This window comes from Lingula anatina, chromosome 9 (assembly GCF_051362555.1).
Source record: "Lingula anatina isolate TDL-2025a chromosome 9, LinAna3.0, whole genome shotgun sequence".
Taxonomy (NCBI): Eukaryota; Metazoa; Brachiopoda; class Lingulata; order Lingulida; family Lingulidae; genus Lingula; species Lingula anatina.
In genome coordinates, this window is record NC_141775.1 from 7,209,178 (window position 1) to 7,226,901 (window position 17,724).

General features: G+C 36.0%; 2 protein-coding genes across 3 annotated transcripts in view; one reads left to right on the plus strand and one right to left on the minus strand.

Moving 5' to 3' along the window:
• The window catches only part of LOC106154842 (calsyntenin-1), a 35,093-nt gene extending 23,575 nt beyond the window's left edge, over window positions 1-11,518 (minus strand). Inside the window, exon 1 of one of the 2 annotated variants that reach the window (XM_013529353.2) lies at window positions 11,314-11,518. In XM_013529353.2, the coding sequence (XP_013384807.2) occupies window positions 11,314-11,383 (70 nt within the window). In that variant the 5' untranslated portion in view covers window positions 11,384-11,518. The remainder of the gene's footprint in view (window positions 1-11,313) is intronic. The other variant, XM_013529354.2, reaches the window with a different exon arrangement.
• Window positions 11,519-11,574: 56 nt separating this feature from the next.
• On the plus strand, window positions 11,575-16,634 carry LOC106154843 (uncharacterized). The gene is made up of 2 exons (XM_013529357.2): window positions 11,575-11,821; window positions 12,757-16,634. Exon 2 carries the CDS (start codon window positions 12,823-12,825, stop codon window positions 14,824-14,826), a length of 2,004 nt encoding a protein of 667 aa, XP_013384811.2. The 5' UTR covers window positions 11,575-11,821; window positions 12,757-12,822; the 3' UTR covers window positions 14,827-16,634.
• The last annotated feature ends 1,090 nt before the right edge of the window (window positions 16,635-17,724 follow it).

Consider the following 17,724-nt stretch of genomic DNA (forward strand, 5'->3'; position numbering starts at 1 on the left):
CTATCATTCTTACAAACGCAACTAATTCTGCAACTGGCAAAAAACTGTGCAACAATAGTTCAGATCACTAAATTATGGTCCAGTGACAATTTTTCCCTGCCAATATAAATCAAAATCAAATATCAAGAAAATGTTTTAAATTCTTTTTTTTTTTTTTTTTTTTGACCAGATGAAGTTACCTTCAGAGTTTGGTAAATATAAGACTAAAGACTTCATCCCAACAGAAATAAAAAGATAAAACATTGTTCCAGAACACTGACGGAATTCTTCCGTCTCCTCAACCCAGTGGAATGTAACACAGTATTGATCAGAATCCATGTAATATTCATGAAGATGAAACACGGTTTTGTTTTTACCAATCAATTAGTGGAGCACTTGTGGCATTTCTCCAAACCGTAAGCCACTCTTCCGCGAGTTCCACTTAAAGACAGTTCCATATGTTGATTGGTTTAGGTATCCCTTTCAAGTAATTACTTGCAAATTTCAAACTCTACAATACTTCAATTTTCTAAAAAAATTTCTGTGATTAAGTAATTGTTCAAGGCATATAGGCATGTCCATATGCAGGTCAGGCACAAATAGTATTATATAATAAGCAAATAAATCTAATTAATAAACTTACTGAATTACTCACTGGGGCTTACTCTCTGACACTGCCTTTTGAATCTTTCAAAACATCTTTACCAACAAATATATTTTTTGTATTGGGGAATATAGTAAAAATCAAGAAGCAAATCACTACCAACTGAAATTAGGAAAAGCAATTTCTGGAAGCTGACATATTTTGATTTTATGTTCAATTTCACTTTTATCACACTATTTACTTTATCATTTTTTGTTTCAATCAATCACACACACTGTCACACAAAAAAACTTTTTTCATTTTCTCTGAATTTAAGTATCCAATTATGTCACACCAGCCTATATAAAGTTTTTCTCTTTCTTGTTTTTATCCGTACTAAGCACAGTTCCCAAAGGACATATCACTAACAGTGTCCATAACACCAATATTACAAAATCATTTAAAGCAATTGCATAACTGTTTTCATTTTCCAAATATTAAAGCCAGAAGCCCAATGCATTTCATTCTCTACAGCCATCAGAAATATTTCTGATATTTATGCCAACCTGGGCCCACTATTTCAATTTCATATCCACACTTATCTCAACTGTTCATAATCCCCTTTGGACATGACAGTTTACATGTCTCTAGTGTTCCTATAGAAATATATACCTTTTACTACAGACAATGAACTAATAGATTGCGGGCTTTGATTGGGGGGGGGGGGGGGGGGGGGTCTTCTACTACCAGACATATGGGCCCCATTTCCATAGACACCATCATTCTATGTAGATCGATCCAAATCTACGGGGACCCTTGTTGAATGCAATCAGCTTCACACAGAAAAGCTGGCAATCATACTGGTAGGTTGGGAACAAGAGGAGGAATGGGAAAGGTTTATATAAAAGCAACATTTTACAATGGTTGATGACATGTGCAAGATTCAAGAAAAATCTTTTTTTTTTTTTAATATCAGTCAATTTTAATGGTCTTCCTCTGTCTGTAGGCTAAGTGATTCATTTGTTGGCAGTACAGCAAGGTATTATAATCTTCAAATGTATGTCATATTTATCAGTAGTGTTCAAGCACACCTGCTTTTGGTTTTTATCACCTCTGAACTCCTACTGTGACGGTAACATGCCAAAGCACACACCTTCAGAACATTTAGCCATAACCTCATTTTCCAACTCTGCTGGAGAACTATAAAGGTTAAGTATTATCTCATCCAAAAATTCAGGTCAATTGGCTAAAAATGTAAATTAGGATGCACCTTGTTGTCTACCTTACAACACACCTGTCTTTGGTTATTGTCATCATACCTCTGAAAAATAATCTCTCTCCTGTTCCAGCAAATCAGTTATTTTCTCTTTTTTAAACCTTCCCAATATATTATAGTAAGAAGGCCAAAGGAAACAACAATGACCCCCTCTCTCCTCCCCTCTACACATCAATAACATTTCATTTTAGTCCCAATCGAATGGACTCATACATATGACAATCTCTAAAGTAATCCATCCTTCAACCAAGACGGACCATGCTTTTCCTTGCATCCGCTAACATAAAGAAGCTGCAGAATCTTAGGCGAGACAAGTCCGTGTTGCTATAGCAACCAAAATGGCACTTCCTCCACTTAACTTTGGGGCTGATTTAGTTACTTTGATGTTGTTTTTGCTTTCAAGCTGCTTGAAATGAAGTTTTCCTCACTTGACAAAAGATGTTAGGTTTCTTCATATAGAGTCATTAGTGGCATGTCCACAACAGTCCGGCCAGAGACGGAGTCCTTTATCATCCTAACCATTACTCCCTGGCTCATTCCTTTCAGTTGACCTCAGGGCAGAATTTCCTAGATTAAAGCAATCTTATACAAATTCTCCTACCCTATTCTACATGTGGTTTGTCTGAATGCAACTACTGATACTATTGGGCATGTTAATCGATCCATATGTGCCTAGTGTGATCGTACCTGTCAGTCTAAAAATGGTTAAAATGCAGGTTTCTTGACAGCAGGTTCTGATTATAAACAAGCTGGGCTAGCTTGTCTTGTTAGCAAAGAGCACACAGTTATCAATTAGGTACCAATTTGTTCTCAGTTCTGGACAATTTATTGTAGGGTCTTTTATTGGCAACCTGTGTATATTTGAGCATGTCAGAAACTTGTGCTAGGCACTTGGCCAAACAAAAAAAAAAATAAAATGCCATGCCCTATTACAGGACTAAGACAGACTAGAACTAAGTTATGCTTTACTGATATCATTCAACTTCTCTAACTCAACAATTTACTTGGTGGCTTTTTGGTATATTTTGATCATTTTTTCTTTCTTTCTAATTCCAGTTTGAAATATGATCAAATCAGTGGTCTTTGAACTCCTTTTCAAAGCACATAAAAAGATGGCATGACAGAGAATGTCTTGTTTTTATACCACTTCTCAACTTCTCAAACTGTGACACAATCAAAATGTAACATTTGACATTTTCTGATTCTGGGGGGAAAAAAACTCAGGAAAATGAAAACTGTCTATTTCATCTCATGCAAAACCCAATATTACAAGGTCCCTTTTTATTGATTTGGACATGAACAGCAGGGGCCCATTTCTAATCTATCAGCAACATTTCACTTTTAACTTAATACCAAATGCTTCAACAGAATATTTTATTGTGACACCTTTCCATCTCTGAAGTTTTAGATGGCATACTAGTAACCCTCCTCCCTGATACAAAAGTTTTAGACAAAACAAAAGTGAGTTGTTTTGTTTGGCTTCATAAAGTTAAGAGATCATAATCACATTGTTGAGACAATATGCATTAAATTATGCCATCAAAAATTAACTCGAAATGCACCTCGTAACGACACAAAGAACATCCTCGCTTTTAAAAGCACACACCAGTACTACTTCTTTTTAACCAAAATGACAATGTGCAAAGACTCGAAGTGAATTTTTGCGTGCTGGAGAGACCACCCATCATTGTTTAACTGCCTAGGTATATTCTGCAGTCTGCATGAAAGCCATTAAGTATGAAATCATCTGAATCAAACATGCAATCTCCTGTAGTCAGGAAAGACATCTATTTCTGTTACTTTGTCATATTTCATGCTTTTCTTGTCTCTTTTTTTTTTTTTTTTTTTTTCTAAGTTCTAAGGGGAATAAGTGTAGGGAAAACCTTAATACCTTGGAAGTCAGGAGTATTTTTCCACCACCACACATTTTTTTAAATAAGACTTGTGATACTACAATTGGTTACCAACACATACTACTAAGGGGAGATTATAGATATGGATGCTGCTAAATAAATACCATAACTGCAGAAATCAAGAGAGAATTTTTTCATTGTTTTCATTACAAACAAATTTCTATTTATCCCATCATTAAAAGGCCATACTTTCTTCTGATATTTGTAAATTTTATTTCATAAAAAACTTTGGCCTGTACTGCACAATTTCATTTCTCATTGATTTTAGTACAAACTGATTCACTGAATGAGTAATCCCTTTTGTAATTTTTCTCATCGAAACAGAAGCTCTCGCTCTCCATCTCTCTCACTTAGCATTTCATGTTATTCATATTATTTTCCTGACTGATCATCTAAACTGAGCCATAGTCCTTGCTCCTGAAACTTGAACATTAAGTTTTCAACTTTAATCTCGTCTTTAGCAGATGCTACATGCAGAATATTAATTATGGAAGATCATTTTACACTGGTTATTTTGAATTTAAACAAATCCATTTTTTTTCCTGGCAAAATTTATTCTATCAATAAATATTTGCCATTTCAATAAATTAAAATCAAAAAATCATTTAGACATAAGTAGGTCCGAGGCCTGATGCACTGTTGTGAAACACTCATAGCATCACATTGCCAACAGTGGCTTTTGGTCCGTTGTGCTTTACCCATGTACAACTGAATTCCCAGGGGCCCCCTCTTCCTATTCAACTTCATTATTGATCTGATGAGGGGAAAATAATTACTCGGCCCATTTTGTTGTTTGAAGGTTTTCTATTAACTCTGCGCACTAAATTATGCATGAATTGCACACCTTTTTGCTGCACTCTGATTTCGTTTGAACCAGTACCTTTTGTATAAGTAGAACTATCCCAGTGTGTTTTAATGGCCATTTATTGAATCTAGTCGAACTAACACAGCAGTCTTAAGTTGCACTGAAATTGGTTTTTCGAATAACCATTTATGCCTGACCTTCTGAAAGGATTAAGACTGCTTTTTTCAATGTCAATTCTGTCATTGTGGCATATCATTATCCACACTATTCTGAACCGCTAATCAAAGGGACTTCTGCCAAGTTTTTCAGGCAAAATTTTAAAGAGCCAGTCTGCAAAAGAACTTGTGTAAAAAAAGTATGTCTTAATTTACAACAGACTAAAAGCTGCTATATTTAAGTTGACTGCAGATTTATTTTGCTGCCTCTGCTGCAATGGGTGGCTACTAAATTAGATCAATCCAAGTGGACAAAAAAACACGAGATATATTCCACAAAGATATGTGGAATCCATACAACATCCTATTAACAACTTCAGATATTTACACAACCACTGCTTTATTGCTACTTTTGGGGTGCAAAACAAATCCCATGTTTTGCCATTTATCCTATACGTGGGCAATGGGACACAGGAAACACAGTCTTCTAGAAAAAACAGCTGTTCTCTTTCAGTTGATTTTAAGCAACAGCCACAAAACTTCTTCTGATGAAGAAGTAGGATGCACAGTTATTTGAACTTTTCACTTTAATTGATACAGGAACATTATTTTACACTGAGATAAAAAGGATGATAAAATAATATTTATTCAATTCGGTATATAATTTGTAAATAACAACAAAATATAATAATAGTCAGCCATCTCATTTGAAACAAGGCGATCACCATTTAAGGTAAGTTATCGTTATGCTTTTAGTCTCTCTAGAGTGAAAAAGCTTGAAACCTCTCTTTGTTAATAATTTCTGCTTTGAAAACCTTCAATCAATGCCAGGCCAAACATGCAACTAAAATAACAGAAATCAAAACTGCAAAACAAACACGATGAACTGTTCCTATTCTATACAGTCTCAAGCAATTTCAAAAGGGTATTCGGATATCTTCTCTTTCCATCAGTGTCCAACAACTGACAGGCGGTTGTTGATTGTTATCCTGTCCCTTCATAAATGATAATAAGAGTATAGACCGAGACCCAAAGGCACACTTCCTGGCATGTAGACAGAAATAAAACCCAAACCTACGCAATAAAAACGGCTTCCTTATATAAGAGTGCCTTACTAAAGAAACTTTTTTAACATACTAGTTCAGGTGAGTCGTCACACGAAACCACCGCTGGTATCTCATTACACCATTATTATGATAATTCCTCCAATCACACTTGTACTTTCTGACGCTCGTTATTTCCTGTAGCGTTCTCACATTATACCTTAATCAGCATAAGGTTCATTAAATATGCGGATATGGAAAAAAAAGTCATGTTGGAGTACTTTTTTCAGCCTATGTAGTGTCAGGCTTTTGTTAAGAGAACTGACTTTATTTCCCACTTTTTGAAATTCCCCATATTGTTGGTTCATATCTTTCTGCCCCCCCCCCCCCTCCCCCCCAAAAAAAGGAAAAATTCAAAATTATGTAAAGATGAATAAAGTACTGAAAAAATAATCCCATTCTGGACTTTTTGACAGGCACAATCATTTTGAAACAGCCAAATGACACCCCATAGGACAGTTGACCTACATACAATATATACTTTAGAAAAAGGTTCGTGATAATCAGTTGCAACATGCCATTTATTAATCATCTTTCAATCCAACACCATTTACTTCTATGTTCAGACTGCTTACAAATTGAAAAACGACTTGATTCAAATATTATTGCCAGACAGACACTAAGCTATAAGAGACAATTACTTTTTACCCTGAAACACACAGAAGTGGCTTTTCTCTTTAGTTCTCTCTAACAGGAATTATGGTTTTTTGACATTGTCAATGTTCCGTGATTGTGTCATAACTATTTTAGATCTTGAAATTTGCCTCCTTTGGTTAATAAATTGAAGCTCAACTTCCTCTGATGAAGCTATACCTATGGTTCACTTCCAGCCCTTTGAGATTTTTCACAAAAATGTGGCTTCGCTGTTTTCTAAGAAGACAACACGTGTGAACTCAACGCAACCAAAAATCCATTTCTGTGGCTGACACTGTTAAAGCAATCAATTTGTTTCACAACCAGCGAAACCAACATTTCATAACTGCAGAGTACAGATTCATTGTCTGAAGACATCAGAGGTGTTCACTTTCACCGAAGCCAACGAATGCTTAGTCTGATAATCAGGTCCTAAACATAACGCCTATAGAAAGCACCAACTGGCTATTATCGAAGCCATAAAAATAATCCTCCCTTAATCAAATGACAATCTTTGTCTTGCATACAGAAAAAAAAAAAAAAAAAACAATTAAAAAATATATATATATTTGAAAATCCCTGAATCCGACATGTCCATATTAGGTGAAGAACTTTTAAAAATTATACAGAGGTCCATTTTCTCAGTGAAAAAAAAAAGAAAAAAGAAAAAATGTAAGTGGAGAACTCCCTTCTGAAAAAATTTTCTAGACCTTCAAATTTTCAAGTTTCTACAGTATGAGGCACAGGTTGTTGTTATGGGCCAGAGGTACATATTGCTGTAAGACCCTAAGGTCGAGTCGCATCTTTTTAATGGTAATATAACAATCATAACCACACATAACCCTCAAATAGATTCTGATAGTGTCTTCCGCTTGCTTATTCTGAAAGGCTTCACATTTGTTCTCTTTCCACCAGAGTCTTCCTTCTAGGTAAGAAAGCCAATTTCCTTTATCTTTACTGCTGGCATTCAGTTGGGTGTTTCAGGAATATTGACAAGATGAACTACTAAACAATTTACATCTATTGAACAAGCCCTTCATCTCAAAATACAACACTTGCCTATGAAAAATGTACAACAAGTGTAAAAAGTAAAAATTCAACCAGCATTTTCCAAAAATAAAAACAAATAAAAAAAGGGAGATTTCCATAGTTCATTTATAAAATCTTAAATGATTTACTTATGAACCACTGACTTTGATTTTTTTTTTTCATTTTTGCAGAGCTATAGGTATTCTGTTTTTAAATTATTTTCCTTCTGTGACATTTGCTTTTTAGATAACTCACGACAAAAACCAACAGAAGAAGACAACTTAAGGAAAATATTCCTCTGAAACAAGTTGTCAACAACTATTTGATACTGATTTGCTATCCAGTATCTGTACCAAAAGGTAAAATCAGGTTGCACCTAAGAACACCACCTGTACTTTGTACCACAACAATCTGATTTCACCACAGCTAGATGATCCCTATTAGTCCCTTCTGAGGCAGGTGCACTTAGTCAGAAGGAACATTCACACAGCATCCAACATGCAAACAAATCTGGTTCTCCATAAGCAAAAGTTGTATTCCTAGGGTTATCAGTTTGCTACGCAGTCATCACGAAAGTTACCAGCCCAGCAGTAGCCTTTTCTGAATGATCGTAATAAACCAACAGCTAGGCTTATTAATGTCTCCCTGACCAGGTTTATTTTTTCATCAAATGAAGTGTGACTGGTGCCACAGAACTCTACACTACTGCATACCCCTCCCCCCACATCCCCAAAGGAAATTTAATTGCTTGACCACACACAGTAGGCTCCTTATGGTGTAATATAAATAGCACATCTCTGAGGACGCATTGTTCAGCAAGTTTTCAATTAATTTCTGATCTAAGATGATCTAGTTGTGAACAAGCCTTTGCAACAAATAATACGACAAGGGTTAAAGAGCACAAAAAGTCCCGTCCGTGTGAATGTTTCCTTCCTTAGTCACGCAGTGTGAACTTTGCCCAGTCAAAAGTACTTTCCCCCCTCTATACAGGTAATATCTAAGTTTATCATCATACCTAAGAGATATACTACAGTTTATCAAAGTCCATCGTTAACAGTGCCAATATAAACATACCTGAATTATGTTAAGTGAGTTGATATCTTGCCATCTCTTCCTTTTTTTGCTACATGGTAAAATTCTACCTAGTGATTACAATTTATTTCATTTTTGGTGAATGAAAACAATCAGCTTAAATAATTTCGCTACTTGGACAATAATTGAGCTTAAAATTTTGATTTGTTTTATATTTCAAGCACACCAGCAAAAACAAAATTCATGCAAACGGTGCCACGCTTGCCATCTTATCTTACAACATGTTTGACAGATAGTTGATATGTAGTGGCGTAATCTTTGAATTTCACAATATCTGTTCATCGGTGACTTTATTACCATAATCTTGCTTTGGTCTTAAAACACATCTGCTTTGTGTCTACTGATATCACAGAACTTTTGTCACAATTCATCATACTATATTCTGAGCTCACAGACTCCACACGTTGCCAAAATTTATGTAAAAAAAAAAAAAAAAAATTAAAAGCAATTTCTTTAGTGTATCGTCCCATTTTAATATAACGTAAATCACCTTTCATGTTGTACGAAAATTATCCATTGATCACAAAAAAGTCACGAAAGTAGAATGGATAAAAGGGGGGGGGGGGGGGGGGGAATTAACCATGACTTTTCATAAACAAACATACCACGTCCACAGCATTAACACCCGACCAAGACCTGCTGGTCACTAGTCTCTGTATATACACACAAATTAATTCAAGGGGGCTATTTAAATTCCTTAACGTCCATCACATGACCAATGTGAAATAATCTGGCCCCTTTCAAACAGGTAATGTGTTTGGGAGAACAAAGCTCTTACATTTATAACAAGTCCACTACTATAAGAAGCCTGGTGACAGATGGTGAGCGAGACCCATAAATTTCTATGGCATGGGAGGGAGGGAATAGAAACCCATAAAGGACAATTTGACATTTTCTGGTCCGTTTGCTGCAAACAAGACCCCATCAAGCTGAGGCAGATGTCTTCTGTATTTTTTCAGGTATAAATCTAAGAACAATGGATATGGTACAGTTGTGATCACGGATAATAATACCCCCTACCCTAAAAAATAAAAATAAAGTCAACTAATAGGATGTGTGCATTCACTAAAACTGTTATATCAATAGGAATCTATATGGCCTCAACTGTATGTTCAGCTTACATAAAATGGCTATGGCCTCTTGCGATTTTTTTTTTTTTTTTACAAAGGTAAACAAAAAATATGTAAGATGCAGACTAAGCAACTGCACAATGCTCTCAACAAAAATAGTTTTAATCTAGCTAACGGAGCTTTCACTAGCCTGGAGTCTTACTCTGGCGACAAATCCTTAATCTATTTCTCAGGCAGACTTTTCATTATTATCGAAAATATCCGGTACTGTAAAACATAATACTAGTAAATGTAGTCAAAATTAAAGAGAGAGGAAGGACATTTTGGTCCACAACATATCTTAGTGACAGAATTCCCTCCTACTTCAAAAACTTTGTCATTTAATTAAGTATAATAAATAACAGTAAAATAGTGATTCCTGTGTCAACTAATCATAGGATCTGGCCTATCCATCTTTCATCGTAGATTAAAAATTGCTTTTGTAATTTATTGAAAAAGAAAAAGAAAGAAAATATAACCCCCACAACAATCCCGTTTAAATCTCTGTCTACCTGAAACAACCCATTTTTTAAAAATAGTAATCCCCTACTTCGAGCCAGAGAATTATTCAATGGAGTGTTAAATTACTAAGGATGGACTCCCAGCTACAACCTGACACTATTCTTATAACAAAGACCCTCTGTATCACACTTGAGTTGAATACCTAAAAAGTAACAGACAACACCGTTCACTCTAAACATGTCATATATAAAATTGGCGCTCATTATGGTATGTCATCCCATAGAAAAGGTAAGCAATTACAGAAGTTCTTTGAGACATTGTGTGACAGCTCTTAACATTACGAAAAAGACAAAAAAAAAAAAAAGCATCCAAAATACCATGTGTCGAGTCAAATAAACCTGATATTCAGTATACAGTGCAGGAGAAACAAAGTTAAAGATCAATGTAGCATTGATCTTTTCTGTGTCCTAGACAATACCCAATTATTTTATCTACATCAAGCTAGGAAATAGTTGTGAGACTTAATCTTTCCATTAACTTGAGCTTTTCCTATAAACCTTATTCAAATATTTTATCAGAACTGTGTGATCAGCGATAATTTATAAATCAGAACTATGTAATGAAAATGGACGTCAGTCTTCGCCACTTGTACTTTTAAAAATGAAATCAAATTATCCCAAAGCTCAATGTGAAAAAATTCTGACATTTGTTTTTATTTCTTCGCAAAAGATGATAATAATAAAGTAAACACACATAACCTAAACACGTGCTCTAGAGTCTAACATTGCACGGGGTGACCTTTTGAGGAACCAAGCCAAAATACTACCCAAAGAAAGAATATTCAAATTTTTCTTTAAAACAAGCTGAAGTTACAGATGTAATCATTGTTTGTAACTATCGGTTAGTTCGATACGTTATGTGTTATATTTACACCGACAGTGCCCGTCTAAGAGTTATGAAAAAGATCACACAACAAACACGTCCTTCGTATGAATTTTGATTTAACAGATGTAATATCCTGTATTCCTATAAAAATATCCAAACACTCAAGCATGTATGACAACATAAATACAAAAGAAACTATCAAACACGACGTTAAAAGGTAACGGTATCAAAGTCCAGTCAAGTTTCTTTCGCTGTCTGACAACAAGTCCGAAAACGGTACAACTCTTACCTGAGCCGGGGTTCAAACAGGCAATAATAAGGGCCCCAGCCACCAACCAGCTCCACCGAACTTCTAACATCCTACGAGCTTCTTCTCATAAACTGTGTCTCAGTCCTTGGATCTATTCTACGGATAAAATGTAAAAGAAAACGTGTGCACGAAGTAATCCCCTTTCGTCAAAATGGCCGATCCTTGTTGATTGCCAGAAGAACGTCACTCGCCGTCACGTGACCCTTTGCTGTTCTCAAGTTCGAGTATCGCCCCCTTGAATTGACAAGGAAAGTTAAAGTAATTAAAAGCTTATCTTACAAAACAGATAAAAAGACGGAGTTTTGTGAAAAATATTAGATTTTTAATGAATTTAGGACAAATCTAATGTATTTTTAGAATTTTAAAGTGGATTATTATTATAAGATAATACGTCGACAGGGAAGGAATGGCATATTTTACAATAACCGTGTAAGATAAACAGGCCAAGATGTCTGCCGCCTACCTGTAGAAAAAGTGACCCAAAGATGTGAGTATATTATTCGTTTCCTTGCCTCATTAAAAAAGTGTAGATTATTTACGACGTGGCGTATTCCTTAAAATAATTTTCCGTGAATTCAGGGACTTTCAATGCGTTATTTGAGCGGACAAACCAACTCCTTTTGCACTTACAAAATACAAAGAAAGGTATTTCACTATTTATTTTACCTGTCTTGGGAAAGTTGAGTCACGCAAAAAGTTTTAAGGAAGTTGTCATTGTGAGATTTGGTAATTGCCACTTCCTTTGTCTTTAAATTTTCATAACATATATGTAACAATGCCCCTGTTTCATGTTGGAACTGTTTAAAGGTTTCATTTTCATTGTTTAATAGAACTTAGAAGCCATATTTACTAATACCCTTACTAGTAGAACAAAATACGTAGTGTAAATTGGTGTCATCGCCAAGAAGTTTGTATAGATGGTCAAATCAAAAAGATAAGAAACAAAAAAGAAAAGAAAAAATTAACGCATATTTGCTTAGTGACCCAGTTTGATTGCTCAAAAGATATGCCACTTCCTGCATGGCTGCCAAGATGGAAGGAAGTGAATTATGTGTGACATTTTGGGCTACTGCACATAGTGATATCTAATGTTATCAGCATAATACTGACTTCAGAGGAGAGTGAATGCGCATGCTAGACGCGCAGGGCTTGACAGTTGGCAAAACCAACTTTTGGTTGGCCCTTTCCTGGTATCCTAGATCTGCAAGTGATGTTCATGATTTTCCTGACAGTAGCCATAATTACAAGTGTGATTATTTTCTGAATTTTGTGAAAATATGGGAAGATTCTTCCAAAAAATTCAAAGCCTTTCATACCTGGAATTCCACTCTGAGTATTAAATCATCTGATTTGGATTTTTTCTCTATAGCACGTTGTGTCTTCATAAATTTTAATTATTCTTCATCTGTCTTATCTTTCTAGGTCTTGTTGACAACATCAAGGTGAAAAGTTATAAGTTAACCATTATGAAGTCTTGATGTATACTAAATGAGGCTGAAGATGGACAGAAGAAGATTGTGTATTAGATTGCTACTGCTGCTGTTGTTATTTGTTGCATGTCAAACTTCTACAACAACTACGGTCAGAACATGTCCGCAACAATGTTCCTGTCATCCGATGACGCGAACAGTCAACTGCCATCGCACCAATCAAACTGATATGGAGGCAATCCTTAACCCAATGTCACATAATACCAAAGAACTTTCAATCATTGGTGCTGATTTTCTTTCCATTCCATCAACATTTTCGCAATTTCGCCAATTGCAGTCAGCCATTGTGATCGAGTGCCATATTCAGACGATACACCCAGAGGCGTTTTATAGGCTGTCAAAGTTAAAAACTCTCCTCCTGAGGCACAATGATCTTTCAGTTCTTTCACATCACCTCTTCCATGAGTTAGAACTATTAGAAGAGCTGGACCTGAGTTACAACAACATAGAGGTCATCCCGACTGATCTCTTCCAGCACCTTCACCCTCTTAGTAGGTTAAATTTTAAATTTAATCACATAAGGTCTTTGCCACCGTCTACATTTGAGGGACTTTCTAGGTTGACCTTACTGGATTTGAGTCATAATCGTCTGCAGTATGTCCACCCTACCCTCTTTCAAGGTTTGAACTCGCTCAATATCATCTACCTTGATCATAATATGTTGGAGACGATCAGCGAGGAAACATTCCAAAATATGACATCTCTGCAGAAAGTGTTTCTCCATACTAATCCATATGACTGCAACTGCGGTCTGAGATGGCTTCAGCAAAGTCTTACAGGGGATGTCCCGTCGTATGTCACCTACCCCTATAGAGACAGTGTAAACTGTTCAACCCCACATCACTTGCACAACAGACAGCTGTACTCTCTCAGGCCCATGGACCTGGTGTGTAAAGAACCATATGTGTTTGAAGCTACAGAAGAGGTAGTCACCTTTGTTCGAACCAATGTAGTCCTTAACTGCCGTGCTACGGGCTATCCTAAACCCTCTGTTGTGTGGAAAACACCACATGGAGAACTTATTGTTCATCATAGCTCCAGAAATTGGCTGTTGCCTGAGCAGAACACTTACCACCATTCCTTAAACATGCGAGTTCCTCCGTATTTCATGGAGACTTCCGTTCATGCATTGTCCAATGGGAGCCTGCTGATTAAATCGCTGCGAAACTACTTTGTTGGGAAATACCAGTGTATTGCTGTGAACCCGTCGGGAAATTCCACCCATAATATGAGTGTCTCTCTCACCAGTCCTTTGAACTCTGTGATTCCCATGACCTTAATAATTGGAGGAGGGGTTACAGGGACCTTCTTGTTATTATCAATAATTTTTGGTCTCTTTCGTATGTGCATTGAAACCCTGTGTTGCAATGATAAAATGGAAAAAGGCGGCTCCATCGAGTCTCTGTCTGGTTCACCTGTCAGGGTGTCCCCATTACGTCGTTCTCCACAGAGACGATCACCGCCATTTAAATACTGGTCCCCAGAAGGATCCCCTAAAAAGTACTTCTATTCCACACCTTATGAATCTTGCGAAGACGATGCTGCATCATGGGATGAAGAAGGTGATGATGATTACGATAGTGACAATGAGAATAAATCGGGTTCAGCAGATATTCGATCCACTTTGGAGGAGGTACGAGGGCGATTGGCAAAGGGGGTTGGAAAGCGCATGGGACAAATGCGTGACGGAATTAACAACATCAAGGCCTCTAGCCGGCAAAGCTTGACCCACTTTCGAGAGGCTAGCTCGCAACGCATGCAGCATATACGGCAATCCAGCAACCTGTACATGCAGCAGATCCGAGCATCCAGTAGTAACGCTGCATATCGCGTGCGCCAGGGAGTCGTGCTGGGAGTGGAGCAAGTGAAATATCACGTGAAGTCCATGAAGGAATTGTGTGGCACGGGGGATCTAGGACAGACCATCTCAACTGTCTCCATAGCAACTGATGTGGATTCGCAAACAACAACAGAAATAACAACACTGCATACTTTTGTGTGACAGTGGCCAAGACTGGCTTGAAAATTTGCCAAAACATTCTTGAACTGTTGTTCAGTGTTTCGTGATAATTGATCAAAACGTGTTAGAGGGAATATGCAGAATTCTTACCCTTGGTGACGTAAGGTGTCCCTTTAAAAGATCAAATACTATTTTAACAAATATGCAATCTGAAAGTTTTCTTCTCACTGAAAAGTAAAAGTGTCTGCTGGTGTGGACTAAATGTTCTGTCTGTTATTTAGTTGCTGTGTGTAATGAATTTTGGAAGATTCTGAAATATTTTATCATTAGTCATGGTATTCAAGTTTAACATGTGAAAGTAGTAATTGGTGGTTTTGTGTTTGATTGTTTTGAAGTTGAAGATGCTGTATGTATACAAAGTGGCTTCAGTTTATCAAGGTGAAGGTAGATGGGGCAATTTATTTGGTACTCAATTCCCCAGTGCAACATGAAAAAAAATGTTACTTGTTTAATTTCCTTTGTATCTTTGTGTGCAAGCTTGAGGAGTTAAATTGGATGTGTGTAATCTATGAAAGGAATATTAATATTCAAGAAAAAAAAGCCCCTGCAATGGGAAATTGCCCCTAGGCAAATAAGGAGCAAGTTTCAAGTAGCAATATTTATTTGTTCTGTGCTGTTTATTGCTGCAGAAGCATTACACATGAAACAAATTTCTACTGTTCATTATAAAAATGCATATAACAGTAGGGCATCCATTTCATCGGCACTCCCCCATACTTGGGGGGGTTTGTGGACACCCATGTCACCCATGTTAACAGAAACGTGATCATACTTAACTTATTAGTTCTTAATATCTGTGATAAAACTGCATAGGGTAATTACTCGATCTTTTCAATAGGAGGAAAATAGTGAATTTTACAGTTACGGTATTTATTAATTCATATTTAAATTAGAACATTCCTATGGAGTGTTAGCAACTTAATTCAAAAGCAGGTTGTTCTTTGCAAGTAAAGCACCACAAATGCTGAAATTTAGAAAATTTAATTTTTGTGAGTATAAAATTTTTATATCTGAAACTTTGATAATTTATCCCCATTGAAAAGATCGAGTAATTACTGTACATAAATCCCTTCCTCTGATTGAAAAAAAAAAATTGTTGAAATTTTTCTTTTGTCGACATGAAGACCAAATTTGTTAGCATGCTTCAGGTACTGTGTGTTTGCTCCAGTTTTATGCCTTCCATGAAGCCATGACAATTATTGCATGAATATATATTTATAAGGAATCTATTATCAAAAGGTCACAGATAATGTGTAGGCTTAATGATAACCAATTGTTGATACCACAGTTGTTAATGTAAGAAACGAGCTGCCCTCCAAATCTGCATCTTGCCATTTAACACGGTGGGGGTGTTTGAAATGTGTAACACTGAAAAACTATGATATATACTGAACACGTATCTCTTGCAAAATGGTTTAGTCAATTTTCAGTGCTCTATTTTCAAGATATAAGTGCAATGTTAATATTTGGCACGCCACCAAATAACGTTATGTGTTCAGGTAAAAGAGGTGGTTCAGTTAAGGAAATTGGAATGTTGATGATTTTTTTTTTTTTTTTTTTTTTTTTTGTGCACATTTATAAGGGCATTGCTTAAGTAGCTGATTGTTAACCCTGTCTGAGTACCATTGAATGTTACTTATTGAGTACACAGTTTATTTTGCGGCTTATTTAGTAGAACAAATATTTTACTGCATCATATTTACGGATTAAAGGAGAAATGTTGCTGAAGAATGGCTATGCACTGTCAGTTGTGTGTGAGCAATGAAAAGGAAATAAATTTTGTAATTATATTAATGTCATTTTTGTCCATTCTGTTAAAGATGCCCAGCATAAGATTAGAACCAAGAAGACAAACTGTTCAAATATTTCATTCAGCTTATCATGGCACATTAAATGTTTGAAAAGATCGAGAGAGAAAAGAAATCTTGGAAGTTCAGAGAGTGCTGTTAATACTAATATTATTGAAATTCATTACATTTCTATCAAAAATCATTTAAGACAAATTAATGTTTAGTTCATCCTAAACTTATCCCACTGACTAACTGTAAAGTTCATCCTAATTTCTCTGCAATTATGTAAAGGATCTTTCAATTAAAATGTGGCCATGGTATTTGCTTTGATGCTGGTCATTATCTCTCTCATCAGGTGCCAATAAATGAATGCGTTAATAATGTGTACGGAAATGAAGTGCGGTGGGCACCTATTGATTGATATGCCTTGCGTGTGAAGATAAAAAGCAGAGGCAGAAATTTAAAGCCTTATATTGTTGCAGGGAGAGGAGCATTGTTATTCTGCCGTCACGTGGCGTTTAATTTTTGCTACCCAAGGTGTGGTAATCTGTAGTCAATTAAGTGTGAAATTAATTGATTTTTTACTAATTTTTATTCATTGCTTCTACCCTGAAAATGGCTTTACAGAATTTTTAATATGGCTTTAATTAGAAAAATTAAATGAATGATCCTCAACTAAAACATATGTCTTACCACCCAGAGCATGGTACAAGTGTCTTTGCAATTCAATCTATTGGACCTTTTATATTATATTTTAAGCATGGCATATTATAGAAAATACTGCAAACCAATTCAAAAACTTACTTTATTTTGACAAAAAAAAATCATGCCTCTTACATATTTAAATAATACAGATTACAATGCTGTACTCACAGGGGTGGAAGTAGGCCGTCTTTTGGGTCTTCCGGAAGACCGTCAGAATTTTTCAAGTTTACATTGATGGGCGTCTAACTTTTACTGTCGGAAGACATTCAAAAATGGAGGATGGATCGACTAAGATAATTTGGAAGACTATCAGAAAATAGATGTAGAGGTCACTCAGATCTCGCCTCATATTACAGATTGCCTCACGTCAAGTATCTTTGAAACT

Bases quoted from the DNA above. Each gene is read 5' to 3' on its own strand.
- LOC106154843 (XM_013529357.2), top strand. From the start codon at position 12,823: ATGAGGCTGAAGATGGACAGAAGAAGATTGTGTATTAGATTGCTACTG.